Here is a 14286-nt window from a genome sequence, read left to right as displayed (position 1 = left end):
TGCCTCTCCCCTGCTCAAATCCCTCCAAAGACTGCCCATCAAAGCAGAGCAATTCCAATTTCCCATCAGAATTTTCAAAGCCCCCGCAGCTCTTCCGTAACAAATCTCCAACTGCCTCCTCCTCCCACTTCCCCACTTGCTACACCCTGGCCTGGTTCCAACCATCCCTAGACTATGCTCCCACCCCGGGGCCTTTGCACTTGCTCTTCCCTCTGCCAGAAGTCTCTTCCTGTGCATCTTCCCATGCCTGGCTCCTCCTCCACATTTTGGTCTCAGTCCAAATGCCCCTTCTCAGGCCTTCTCTGAGCCCTCTAGAATCTAAACGGGCCACCTGGACCTGGCCCCCTTTCTCATGGCACTTACCCCCTCTGATGTTACTTTGTGTAGATATTCACTGATACATTCACTGTCTCTTCCCAATTAAAACGTCAGGTCCACGAGGACAGGGACCATGCCCATCTAGTTTTCTCTGCAGTCCTTAGAACAGTGCTAGGCACACGAAGGTCCTTGAAAGGTGTTCTTGACTTAACGAATAAATGAGTGAGTGAAAGAATAAATCAGTGGCTCTCAAATGGGAGGTGATTTGGGGTCCCTTGCCAGCAGCGTCTGGAAATGTTTTTGGTTGCTGCAACTAGGGGACTGCTTCTGGAATCTAGTGGATAGAGGCCAGAGATGCCGCTAAACATCCTAGCGTGCACAGGACAGTCCCTGCCACAAACAATGTCCAGCCCCAAATGTCAATAGTGTCAACCGTGGAATAAATGAATGATGAGTTAAACACTCCTGGTCCACATGGTCAAGCTTGGAACATCAAGGAACCAACGTCTGACCACCACCTCCTCCTGGTTCCTGATGCCTTCCTCAACTGTGTGAGTTATGGTTCAGAAGAAATGTCCCTTGGGTGACTATATTGTTGGCGTTGCTTATGTAATCAATTTCATGTTAACAAGAAACATAAAGAAGGGGAACTAAAGGAGATGGAGACGTAAGGGGTTAATTTCAAAACATGTAATTCTGTGTCCTAATCAAAGAGAACTGAAATTTGTCTAGTTCCTTGATTCTGTGGGTTATTTTCCTTGGTAATCGTGAACCTTCCTTAAAATTAAACAATCAGCCTTTTGTGAGACCTACTTATGTGTCATTATTTCTGTATTTTTTAAAATAGATTTTAGAGTGGGGACAGGGGCAGAGTGATTTGTTGCACATACAGAGGTCTGGGTGAGGGGTCCTCACTAATTGAGGCAATCAGATTTTCTAACAACAAAGAAAAAACAAAATTATTCTTCTCATCAGTGTGTTGTAGCACAATGTGTGTGGAACAATCAGAGATGTACCTGTTTTGATTTCTGGGAATAGTGGACAGCCACTGAGGCATATCTGTACCATCACCTGCCCACTTCCTTCCTTGTCCCGCCACACCATCAGCTTCTCAGGGGTCAATGTCAAATACAGAGGTCTCAAGCATGCTCTGCGTCCCCTTAAATACAAATTTAATTTCCCTAAATCCAAACCCCAGAGACAGCAAGAGAATAATGAAAACAGCGTTCTCAACCAGGGGCAATTCTGCCCCAAGGCCACATCACTTGGCAGAGTCTGGAGTCATCTTTGGTTGTCACAACTGGGTGGGGGGGGCAGCATTACTGGCATCAACTGGGTACTGTCCAGGGAGGCTGCTAAAATCCTGCAACACACAGGACAGCCCCTACAAAGAACCAGCCAGTCCCAAGTATCCACTCCAGTGTTCTTGCCGGGAAAATCCGATGAACAGAGAAGCCTGCAGGCTACAGTCCACAGGGTCGCAAGACACAGTTGAGTGACTACTGAGCACACATGTGTATCAGTGCCAAGGGCTGAGAAAGCCTGCTCTGCCAAAAAGGGGCAACTCCACACTCTCATCTACACAAGGAAAATACGAAGGACTCCCTGGAGGAAGCAGATGATGGAAAGCCTGAGAATGCTGATCCCAGGGCAGTGCCTGTCCCCAGGGATCCCCACCTGCATGAACACCTGCTCCCCGAAGCACAGCCTAACCTAAGATGCCACTCCAGAGCCAGATCTAATGGTTCAAATCCCCACCTTGCAACTGCACAGCTGTGTGACCTCGGCTCGAGCCAATCCCTCAACTCTTTCCTTCAATTTCTTTCATCTTGAAATTAATTTTTTAAAAAATCACAGTATCAACTTCATAGGCTTGTGAAAAAGTGAAAGTTGCTCATTCGTATCCAACTCTTTGGGACCCCATGGACTGTAGCCCACCAGGCTCCTCTGTCGTGGAATTCTCCAGCCAAGAATACTGGAGTGGGTTGCCATTTTCCTTTTGCAGGGGATCTTCCTGACCCAGGGATCGAACCTGGGTCTCCTGCATTGTAGACATTCTTTACCATCTAAGCCACCAGGGAAGCCCTCATAGGTTTGTAATACAGCTTAAATGAATATTATGAGTAAAACACTGAGAGTAGTGCCCACGATAGTAAGTGTTTGCTATTATTTTTCACTCAATCTAACTTCCCCTTAAAAGCAGCCAAGAATTTCATCTGGAGCTCGTTTTGAGGAACAGCTTTGCGTGTCTGTCATGGAAAGATGAATGGACAGTGAGACACTTCTTGAAAGACAAAACATTATCCTACTTGACAGGCTAGGTGCGGATTTTGATTCCATGTGATTTCTGCCTTGGGTCCCTGCCCCACCAACAGGGAACTCCCAATGGTGCCTGAGACCAGAGGGTAGTGGTCCCCTCAATTTAAGGCCCATTGGGCTGAACGAGGACCAACCACGGAACACTGACCAAACCCCACCAGCAAACCAGCCCTAACAACTGAGACCATCCTCAGATCCAATAACTCTGCCTGGAGCAAGAGGACATCATCCCACTTTGGATGGGAATCCATTGGAAATCACAACATGTGGGTCCAAATGAATTTTGTGAAGACAGTGCTTTGAAAGCATAAACCAAACTTTCCATCCGAGGGACAGTCCCCAGCTCCAGGGACAATCCCAGCGTGACATCCTGTTGCAACTGAGGCTCCACCCCAGCCCTGCCCAGAGTCAGGATACCAAGTCACACTTATGATCAGAGAATAGGTACCATTTATATGTGACTGCAGCCATGAACGGAGAAGGCAATGGCACCCCACTCCAGTACTCTTGCCTGGAAAACCCCATGGACAGAGGAGCCTGGTAGGCTGCAGTCCATGGGGTCGAGAAGAGTTGGACACAACTGAGCGACTTCACTTTCACTTTTCACTTTCCTGCATTGGAGAAGGAAATGGCAACCCACTCCAGTGTTCTTGCCTGAAGAATCCCAGGGACGGGGGAGCCTGGTGGGCTGCCGTCTATGGGGTCTCATGGAGTCGGACACGACTGAAGCCACTTAGCAGCAGCAGCAGCAGCAGCCATGAAATTAAAAGACGCTTACTCCTTGGAAGGAAAGTTATGACCAACCTAGATAGCATATTCAAAAGCAGAGACATTACTTTGCCAACAAAGGTCCGTCTAGTCAAGGCTATGCTTTTTCCAGTGGTCATGTATGGATGTGAGAGTTGGACTGTGATGAAAGCTGAGTGCCGAAGAACTGATGCTTTTGAACTGTGGTGTTGGAGAAGACTCTTGAGAGTCCCTTGGACTGCAAGGAGATCCAACCAGTCCATTCTGAAGGAGATCAGCCCTGGGATTTCTTTGGAGGGAATGATGCTGAAGCTGAAACTCCAGTACTTTGGCCACCTCATGTGAAGAGTTGACTCATTGGAAAAGACTCTGATGCTGGGACGGATTGGGGGCAGGAGGAGAAGGGGACGACAGAGGATGAGATGGCTGGATGGCATCACCGACTCAATGGACGTGAGTCTGAGTGAACTCCTGGAGTTGGTGATGGACAGGGAGGCCTGATGTGCTGCGATTCATGGCGTCGCAAAGAGTAGGACACGACTGAGCGACTGAACTGAACTGACCCGCTGGCCTCGTTACATATACTTTCTTCACCCAATTGAGTCCTCCTCACACAGTCTGTGATACAGCTAACCTCATCTCCATTTTACAGATGAGAAAATAAGAGAAGGGAGCTGCAGAGTCCCTCCATGAGATGAAGATACTGTGTCTCTGACTTGTTTCCTTCTAGAGAACCAAATAAACAGGTATGTGTATGTGTGTACGCTCAGTTGCGTCAGACTCTTTGTGACCCCATGGACTGTAGCCCTCCAGGCTCCTCTGTCCATGGAATTTTCCAGGCAAGAATACTGGAGTGGGCCATTTCCTACTTCAGGGGATTTTCCTGACACAGGGATCAAACCCATGTCTCTTGCATCTCCTGCATTGGGAGGTAAATTCTTTATCACTTTGCCACCATATATGAAAGCCTATTTATGTCTTGTGAGGCTGCCTGCCATGTCAAACCCACAACCACAGTTAGTTGGCTGGGGAATGGTGGAGCCAGGACCCAATCCTGGGACTGCCTGAACTTGCGTCCAGGCTCCTCCTGCTCCTCAAGGCCGCTGGAAGCCCAGAATACTCACTAAAAGTTGGTCTGCAACACAGCATGACTAAAACATAGTTACCATTTGGCCAAGCAGTTTGGCTTCTAGGTTGTTGCCCAAGAGAACTGAAAACATATATTCAAACATAAACTTGTACCTGAATGTTCATACGTGTGTGCGAGTGTGTGTGCATGTGTGCACGCTCAGTCGCTCAGTCGTGTCCAACTCTTTACAACCCCCTGAACTGTGGCCTTCCAGACTCCTCTGTCCATGGGATTCTCCAGGCAAGAATACTGTAGTGGGAATTTCCTGTAGTGGGAATGTAGAGGAATTTCCTCCTCCAGGGGATCTTCCTGACCCAGGGCTCGAACCCGCATCTACTGTATTGGCAGGTGGATCCTTTACTACTGAGCCACCTGGAAGGCTCCCATGTGAGTGTTCACAGCGTTATTCATAAGAACCAAGAGAGCAGAGACAACTCAAGTGCCCATCGACTGATGAAGGATAAAGAAAATGTACTCTAGCCAGACAATGAAATATAATTCAGCCAGAAAAAGCAGTGAAGGACATGCCAAAACATGGATGAACCTTGAAAACATGATGCTCAGTGAAAGAAGCCAGATAAAAGGCCACATACTGTATGGTCCCATTTCTGTGAAGTGTCCAAAGTGAGCAAATTCAAAGGGATGGAAAGTAGATTCGTGGTTTCCAGGGGCTGGGGGAGGGGAGAGATGGGACGTGACTGCTTGAAGGGTCCAGGACTCCCATCCAGGGTGATGAAAAATCCTGGGACAAGACAGGATTGTGGATATACTAAAAACCACACTGAATTGTATAAACTCTGAGTTTATGATATGTGAACGTTTCAGTAAAAACGTATACCATACACACAACATGATACCAAAAGCAAAGACAGCAAAAGTAAAAATCATAACTGAAACTACATAAAATTTAAAAACTTTTGCTCACTGCAGGACAACCATCGACAGATTGGAAAGGTAACCAGTGAAATGGGAGAAACATTTGCAAATCATACATTTCATAAGAGCTTATGGGATTTTCCAGGCAATAGTACTGGAGTGGATTGCCATTTCCTTCTCCAGGGGATCTTCCCGACCCAGGGATCAAACCCAGGTCTCCCGCACTGTAGACAGACGCTTTACCGTCTAAGCCACCAGGGAAGTCCCTAATATCCAGAATATATTAAAAAAAAACGCAACAACTGAACAACAACAAAAAACCCAATAACCCATTAAAGAACAGGCAAAGGACTTTGGACAGACATTTCTCCAAACATGATGTGCAAGTTGCAAACGTGCACACAAGAAGCAGCTCAACATCACTAATCATCAGGGAGAGGCAGTCAAATCTATAATAAGACACCAGCTTGCACGCTACTCTGAAAAAAAAAAAAACAGAAAATAACAATTGCTGATGAGGATGTAGAGAAATTGGAAACCTGTGCATTGCTGGTGGGATCATAAAATGCTTCAAGTGTTATGGAAAATAGTATGAAAGTTCCTCAAAAAGTTAAAACCAGAATTACCATATGACCCAACAAGCCCACTTCTGGGTATCTATTAAGAATTGAAAGCAGGGTCTTGAAGAGGTATTTGTACATCCATGTTCATTGCAGTAATATTTACAAGAGCTAAAACATGGAAGCAACCAAAGTGTCCACTGACAGATGGATGGACGAACAAAGTGTGGTCTGTACACACAATGAAATATTCTTCAGCCTTTAAAAGGAAGGAAATTGACATATGATAGAACGTGGTGAACGTTGAGGACATTGCTGCTACTGCTGCTAAGTCGCTTCAGTCGTGTCCGACTCTGTGCGACCCGATAGATGGCAGCCCACCAGGCTCCCCCGTCCCTGGGATTCTCCAGGCAAGAACACTGGAGTGGGCTGCCATTTCCTTCTCCAGTGCATGAAAGTGAAAAGGGAAAGTGAAGTCGATCAGTCATGCCCGACTCCTAGCGACCCCATGGACTGCAGTTTACCAGGCCTCTCCGTCCATGGAATTTTCCAGGCAAGAGTACTGGAGTGGGTCATCATTGCCTTCTCCTGTTGAGAACATTAATGTTAAGTGAAATAAGCTAGCCACAAAAAGACATATTCTCTATGATTCTATTTTCATGAAGTATCTAAAGTTGTTAAATTCAGGGACTTTCCTGGTGGTCCAATGGCTAAGATTTTGTGCTACTAACGCAGGGCGCCTGGGATGGATCCCTGCTCAACGAACTTGATCTCACATGCCGCAATTAAGGGGTTCGCTTGCTGCAACTAAAGATCCTGTGTGCCACAACTAAGACCCAGAGCAGCCAAATAAATAAATATTAAAAAAAAAAAAAAAGATTCCATGCTTCCATGGCAGAGAGTATGGGTTCGATCCCTGGCGGAGGAGCTAAGATCTCTCACGCTGTGAAGCATAGCCAAAAAGTGGAAAAAAAAAATTAAGTTGTCAAATTAAGAAAGACAGAAAAAAGGGGTTGGGGGAGGAGGGACTAGAGAGTTGGTATTGAAGGGGACAGAGTCTCAGCTTTGTAGATGCAAAAGTTCTGTAGATCCGTTTTACGACAACATATATATATTTAACAGTACTGAACATTCAAAAATGGTAAATTTTACGTTGTGGGTTTTTTTCCACACTAAAAAAAAGTAAAAAAGAAAAGAAAAAAAAGCAGCCCACTGGGGAAAAACACACCCAGCATCACTATTAATAACATTTCCTCTACCTGCCCAGGTGTGCTACAGAGTCACATCCTTCATTGATTCAGCAAGGTGCTCTCCCCACCACACTGCACTTCACTGACCTGGAACCGAGGACAAGGGAAGGGACCAAGTCTCTATCCCCAGGGCGTAACCAGCACCTCTACACAGATGCTGGCTAAACATGTACTGAACAAACTGTATAGCAATCACGTAGGGAGGGCAGGTTGGTACAGGTTCCCTCTTTTCACAGATGGGTCAATGGCGGCTTAACAAGGCAAGATGAACCCTGTCCAGAATCACAAAGCCAGCAAGCAGTAAAGGAAGACATAGCCTTGAAATCCCAGACTCCTGCTACAGGACCCCTTCCATAATCTCACCTCCCTTCAAAGTCAACCTGGAATCCATTTCAACATGGAATTTACAAATAACAATTCTCACCTTATACCGCTGCTGCTGCTGCTAAGTCGCTTCAGTCGTGTCCGACTCTGTGCGATCCCATAAACGGCAGCCCACCAGGCTCCGCCGTCCCTGGGATTCTCCAGGCAAGAACACTGGAGTGGGTTGCCATTCCCTTCTCCAGTGTATGAAAGTGAAAAGTGAAAGTGAAGTCGCTCAGCCATGTCCGACTCTTTGCGACCCCATGGACTGCAGTCAACCAGGCTCCTCTGTCCATGGAATCCTCCAGGCAAGAACACTGGAGTGGGTTGCTGTTTCCTTCTCCCAGGTATCTTCCCAACCCAGGGTTTGAACCCAGGTCTCCTGCATTGCAGGAGGCTTCTTTACCATCTGAGCCACCAGGAAAGCCCTATTTATGATAATATTTATATTTATATATGTAGCATGTATATGTCAATCCCAATATTCCAATTTATACCTACTCTCTTACCCCTGGTAACCATAAGTTTGTTTTCTACATCTGTTACTCTATTTCTGATTTGTAGATACATTCGTTTGTACCCGCCCCCCTCTTTTTTTAGATCCCATATATAAATGATATCTTCTGTATATTCTTGAGCATCAGAATCAACTAGAGATGCCCATCCTGTAGGAATCCAGTTAGGCAGGTCCAGGGCTGGACCAGAGATGTGCATTGGGCACAGCAGAGGATTATGGGATTGGAAGCTCTCAGGCACACACAGGTCTACAACCTGCTACCTCCCAGATCTCTGAATGCAGCCCACATGACCTCCCTCTGCCCAATCAGATCCAGCCTCTCTGCCCTGCAGCCAATCAAACCCGGCCATTAGAGCATTCCACCACAAGCCAACAAAGACAACCCTGGACTCAACATCTTTCCCACATAAGTGCCCTTCCACCTGGGTCCCAAGGCCAGAAGGCTGGGCATCACCCTTGACTATCCCCATCTGCACCCACATCTTGATCACCACCAAGACTGACTGATTCTGCCTCCTCTGTGCCCCTCCACTTCCCCCCATCAGCCCTGCCAGTGTCCTGGCCCAAGGTCCCAGCTTCTGTTTCGTGATTCCTTCTGCCCTTGAGCCTCTGCTCAAACTACTTTCCAGTAAACCAGTCTCAACTCCTTAAGCTCTTGCTCTCCCCTCTAAGCCTTTGTGTGTGCTCGCTCCACGTCTCTTCGTTAACTCCTACCCATCCTTTGGCCTCAGCTTAGCTGTCACTTTCTCCCCTGGCCAGCATAAATGCCCAAGCTTTTGCCAATCACAGCATTTATTTTTTTTATATTTAAATGTATTTATTTTTATTTGGAGGATAACTGTTTTACAATATTGTGTGGGCTTCTGCCATACATCAACATGAATCAGCCACAGGTATACATATGTTGGAGAAGGCAATGGCAATCCACTCCATTACTCTTGCCTGGAAGATCCCATGGACAGAGGAGCCTGGTGGGCTGCAGTCCATGGGATCTCGAAGAGTCAGACACGGCTGAGTGATTTCACTTTCACTTTTAACTTTCATGCATTGGAGAAGGAAATGGCAACCCACTCCAGTGTTCTTGCCTGGAGAATCTCAGGGACAGGGGAGCCTTGTGGGCTGCCGTCTATGGGGACGCACAGAGTCGGACACGCCTGAAGCGACTTAGCAGCAGCAGCAGCAGACATACGTCCCCTCCCTCTTGGACCTCCCTCCCACTTCCCACTCCATCCCACCCCTTGAGGTTGTCACAGAGCCCCAGTTTGAGTTCCTTGTATCACACAGCAGATTTCCATGGGCTATCTAATTTTACATTTGATAAAGTACATGTGTCAATGCTACTCTCTCAATTCATCCCACCCTCTCCTTCCCCCTCTGAAATCACAGCATTTAAAACATTGAATCATAACAGCCATGGACATGCCTATACCCTACACCCCGACACCAATGGTTTCCAACCGGGGAAAGTTTGCCTCCCAGGGAACACTTGGCACTGTCTGCAGACCTCACTGGTGGGATGCTCCTGGCATGTGGTGAACAGAAGCCAGAGATGCTGCTAAATATCCGAAATGCACAGGACATCCTCACCACCAAGAGGAACCTGGCCCCAAATGTCAGCAGTGTCAAGGCTGACCATCCCTGCTCCAGACCAGACCACTCCATGGAGGTAGCCGGTGTGTCCTGTACACCACGTGTCCCCAGCCACCAGCCCAGACGTGGGCATACAGGAGGAGCTCAATGAAGACTGAGTCGGCTGTAGTGAGGTGAATGAACCTAGAGTCTGTTATGCAGAGTGAAGTTAAGGCAGAAAGAGAAAAACAAATATCATATATGAACACATATATATGGACTCTAGAAAATGGTACTGATTGAACCTATTTGCAGGGCAGAAATAGAGACATAAGCCATAGAGAACGGACTTATGCACACAGCGGGGGAAAGAGAGGGTGGGACAAATTGAGAGAGTACACTGACTTACACTACCATGTGTCAAACAGACAGCTAGAAAGAAACTGCTGTAGAACACAGGGAGCTCAGCTCGGTGCTCTGTGATGACCTAGAGGGGTGGGCTGGGGCAAAAGGAGGGTGGTCTGAACGGGAGCGGATGTATCTCTTCTTGCAGCTGAGTCATGTAGTTGTACAACAAAAAGTAGCATCACACTGTAAAGCAATTATCCTCCAACTAAATTTAAAAAAAATACAACACTGAACACATGAGTTTAGATGATCTAGAAGATATCCCAGGATTCCAGTTCTCTCACAGTAACTTTCCGTAAAGACAATCATAGGTCACTATGGTAGGTTGAACAATCCCTCAATCCAGGGCCCTGACCGCCAGAGACTGTGACTAAGTTGTTATGGCAAAGGGGCCTCTGTGGGTGTGATCAAATTAGAGATCTTCAGGGGGGAAGATTACCCTGGATTATCCAAGTGGGTCCGAAAATGCAACCACAAGTAACCCAGTAAGAGGAAGGCAGAGGGAGACTGCTACAGAGGAAAAAGCAATGTGAAATAAAAGTGAGGCTCAAGATGCTACAGTGCTCGTCTTGAGAGGCAGCAGCAGGAGTCACCAACCGGCAAACCACCGGAAGCTAGAAAAGGCAAGAAACAGATCTTCCCCTAGAACCTCCAGAGGGAGTGTGTCCTGTGGACACTTTAGTTTCAGCCCAGTGAAACTGATTTTGGACTTCAGAACTGTGAGAGAATAAATCTCTGTTGTTTTAAGCCAACACTACCTCTGGCTGGGGGCTTCCCGGGTGGCTCAGATGGTAAAGAATCTGCCTGCCAATGCAGGAGACCTGGGTTCGATTTCTGGGTCGGAAAGATCCCCTGGAGGAGGAAAAGGCAACCCACTGCCATATTCTTGCCTAGGAAATCCTGTGGACAGAGGAGCCTGGTGGGCCAAGGTCCATGGGATCGCAAAAGAGTCGGATACGACTGAGCGACTAAAACAACAATATCTCACTGGCTAGAGTTGAAAGAGGGCCAAGAATAAAACTTCAAGCCCTTGTCCACCTCTCCAGCCTCCTGCCAACCCCTGTCTTCTCCCCCACTACCCTCCAGACACAGTGGCTTTCCTTCGACCTTCCAAACACAGCCCTGGGCCCTTAAACCTGCTTTTCATTCTTCAAGGAAGGTTTTGGTCAGAGCCTCCCGTGACTGGCTGCCTCTCATCACTCAGTTCAGTTCAGTTGTTCAGTTGTGTCCGACTCTTTGCAACCCCATGGACTGCAGCACACCAGGCTTCCTTGTCCTTCACTATCTCCCAGAGTTTGCTCAACTCATGTCTATTGAGTCAGTGATGCCATCCAACCATCTCATCCTCCGCTGCCCCCTTCTCCTTTTGCCTTCAACCTTTCCCAGCATCAAGGTCCTTTCCAATGAGTGGGCTCTTTGCATCAAGCGGCCAAAGTATTTGAGCTTCGGCATCAGTTCTTCCAATGAATGAATATTCAGGACTGATTTCCTTTAGGATTGACTGGTGTGATTTCCTTGCAGTTCAAGGGGCTCTCCAGAGTCTTCTCCATCATCACAATTAAAAGCACAAGGCTGCTAGCCTCCCCAGTGGCTTTCTCTTTCATCAGCCTGTTTTCTTCCCAACTCTTCTCACACTAATTATCTTGTTAACATCTTTGTTCACCTGTTAGTCCCCTCCCCCCAAGACCACAGACTAGGAGGGCAGGACCTTGTCCGGTCTGTCCTGGGTGTGCTGGGAGCCCGACGTCTGGCACACACCGGGTACTCAGTACATCCTGAATGAATGAACCTGAATGAATAAATCTGCAGCACTGAGTGAGCCTGCCCAGCTACCGGGTCAGAACGCACCTGATCTTGGCTTTCCGAAACGCCAGCTCCTCCTCGTTGCCAAAGTCCAAGGACACATCCTCGGTATCATCCACCAGGGCCTGGGGACATCAATGACGAGTGACAGGCCCTTCCCAGCGGTGCACAGGCCCTCTGGCCACGACCCTCTCTGCGGGCGGGGCCCTCCCCTTCTCCACCCTCCCGCCCACTTGGGGTCCAGCGCAGGCCCAAGCCCCGGCTCCCGCATCCCTCCCCTCCCTCCTCCTCTTCCTCCCAGCTTCTCCTAGCCCTCCGGAAGGCTCCCAGCATCCTTGCCACCACCCTCCCATCCTCGGCATCCCCGCGGCCCTACCTGCTTCATCCTTCCCAGAGCCCACCTGGAGCCCACAACCCAGCCTCCGGCTGCACCTCTCGCTGCGGAAGGGCTGGGACGCCTGGCGCGCAGCGGCGGTGGGCGCGGGGACGCGGTGGGGTGGGGGTCAGAGCCCGAGCCCCCGGTGCAGGCTCCTCGCTGGTATCAGGTGGGGGCGGGGCGCGCGGGCCCCAGAGCGCAGTCGCCGGCGGGGGAGGTGGGCTCGACTGCCCGGGCCGGGGCGGGGCTTGGGAGGGTCCCTCTGCCCGGGCTCTCTGGGAACACCGCCTAGGAGAGACAGCTGATGCCCAATGCAAGGATGGAGGGTGAAGACGGAGCGGCGGCAGGGAGGGGACGATTCGGGCTCAGAGGCGGACTCGGGAACCCAGATCGGTGATCCTGCGAGCAGTAGAGCGAGTGGGTCAGTGAACCAGGTGGATGTTCCATAGATGTCGACCGAGGGAGGGAGTGAGTGCAAGAATGAATGTCAGTGTTGGGCAGCCTCTCTCAAGGCTGGAGAAGGCCGGTGTTTCCCCACTCGACCCCAAAGAATTCCCTAGGGCCTTAATTAAAAACAATTTCCCAGGCCAACCGCGGAGATTCCTAAGGCCTGGAGTGGAGTTCGGATTCTGCCTTTTAACAGGTGAATCTGCTGCAGCTGTGGCGTGGGTCCCACTGCCGCCCACCGTGACGTTTCCTTCATCCTGGTGCCAGACACACACTGTGGACAATGTAACTATTATTAGCAGTAATAGTAGTGTTTCTGCTTCCCTGGTGGCTCAGTAGTAAAGAATCTGCCTGCCAATGCAGGCGATTCAGGTTCAATCCCTGGTCCAGGAAGAATTACCTGGAGAAGGAAATGACAACCCACTTGAGCATTCTTGCCCAGAAAATCCCATGGACAGAGGAGCCTGGCTGACTACAGTCCATGGGGTCCCATAGAGTCAGACACGATTTAGCAACTGAACAGTAACAACAACAACAAATGGATATAAAAGCCTTCCCAGTTATCTCCCACAAAGGAAGTCTTTGTCACCAGATAGCTTTTCCTGGCCTGGGACAGGGTCACTCCCCTCTACTTTCTGCCCTCGCCTCCTCCTGGCCACCCACATAGGAGCAGAGGTCAAAGAGTCTCTATGCCAAGGCCCTAGTCCTGCCCTTTGCCCTCCCGCCATGGGCAGTAGGGACCTGTCTTCCATCCCTGGTGACTCAGAAAAGCGCTGGTGGTTTCCAAGGTCCCGACACAATTCACTCCCTGCTGATCCCACAGGGGTGGGTGGCTGCCAGGAGGGAGAGGTAGGGAGCAGAGGTGCAAGAAGGCACCTAAGCTCTGAGCCTTGGGCAGGCAGCCACCCCCCCCTCCGCCACCATTACCTATACTGATCCCACGAAGGGTCTGCCAGGTGTGTGCGGAGGGAGGGTACTTTCTCCTGGAATACCATCTTGGGAGTCAGGGGGTCTGGGCGGGGCCTGAGAGGCTCGATAACAGCACTCCAGTGATGCTAATGTTGCAGGCCTCTGGACCACCCTTTGAACTGTAAGGATCTCAACCACCAGAGAGCTTCCTTGGTGGCTCAACAGTAAAGAATCCCTGCAGTGCAGGAGATGCTGGTTTGATCCCTGGGTCAGGAAGATCCCAGAGAAGGATATGACAACCCATTCCAGTATTCTTGCCTGGGAAATCCCATGGACAGAGGAGCCTGGCGGGCTATAGTCCATGGGGTCCCAAGAATTGGACACGACTTAGCAACCAAACCACCACCAAAGCCTGGCTTTCTAGAAAAGCCTGTTGGTTCTTCCAGCCCAAAGCCTGCTCCAGGCAAAGAAGAGTGTCATACTGAGAGGCTAGGGTACCCTAAGCTGCCCTCCCCAGCTTGGCTACAACTGCCTGGGAGGGATAACGGGGGGAGGGGAGACAAGGGACCACAGCAGAGGGCAGGTGAGGGTGAGAAGCCGTTACAGAACATTTAGGGGCTTTTCCTCTGATTCTGAGAATCACCAGCTGTTGGTGTCTGTTAAGTTGGGGCTCAGAGAGTCCTCAAGGAGGTGAG

At 49.3% G+C, this 14286-nt stretch overlaps 1 protein-coding gene across 2 annotated transcripts in view; it reads right to left on the bottom strand.

Moving 5' to 3' along the window:
- The window catches only part of TVP23A (trans-golgi network vesicle protein 23 homolog A), a 43827-nt gene that overhangs the window by 19358 nt on the left and 10183 nt on the right, over positions 1-14286 (bottom strand). Inside the window, exons 2-3 of one of the 2 annotated variants that reach the window (XM_070362375.1) lie at positions 12236-12956; positions 11905-11984 (exon numbers count right to left, since the gene is read on the bottom strand). In XM_070362375.1, coding sequence (XP_070218476.1) covers positions 11905-11984; positions 12236-12244 — 89 coding nt within the window. In that variant the 5' untranslated portion in view covers positions 12245-12956. The remainder of the gene's footprint in view (positions 1-11904; positions 11985-12235; positions 12957-14286) is intronic. The other variant, XM_005889261.3, reaches the window with a different exon arrangement.

This window comes from Bos mutus, chromosome 25 (genome assembly GCF_027580195.1).
Source record: "Bos mutus isolate GX-2022 chromosome 25, NWIPB_WYAK_1.1, whole genome shotgun sequence".
In the NCBI taxonomy this organism is placed as follows: domain Eukaryota; kingdom Metazoa; phylum Chordata; class Mammalia; order Artiodactyla; family Bovidae; genus Bos; species Bos mutus.
Note: the sequence above shows the minus strand (reverse complement) of the source record. Positions and strands in the feature narration are given on the sequence as shown.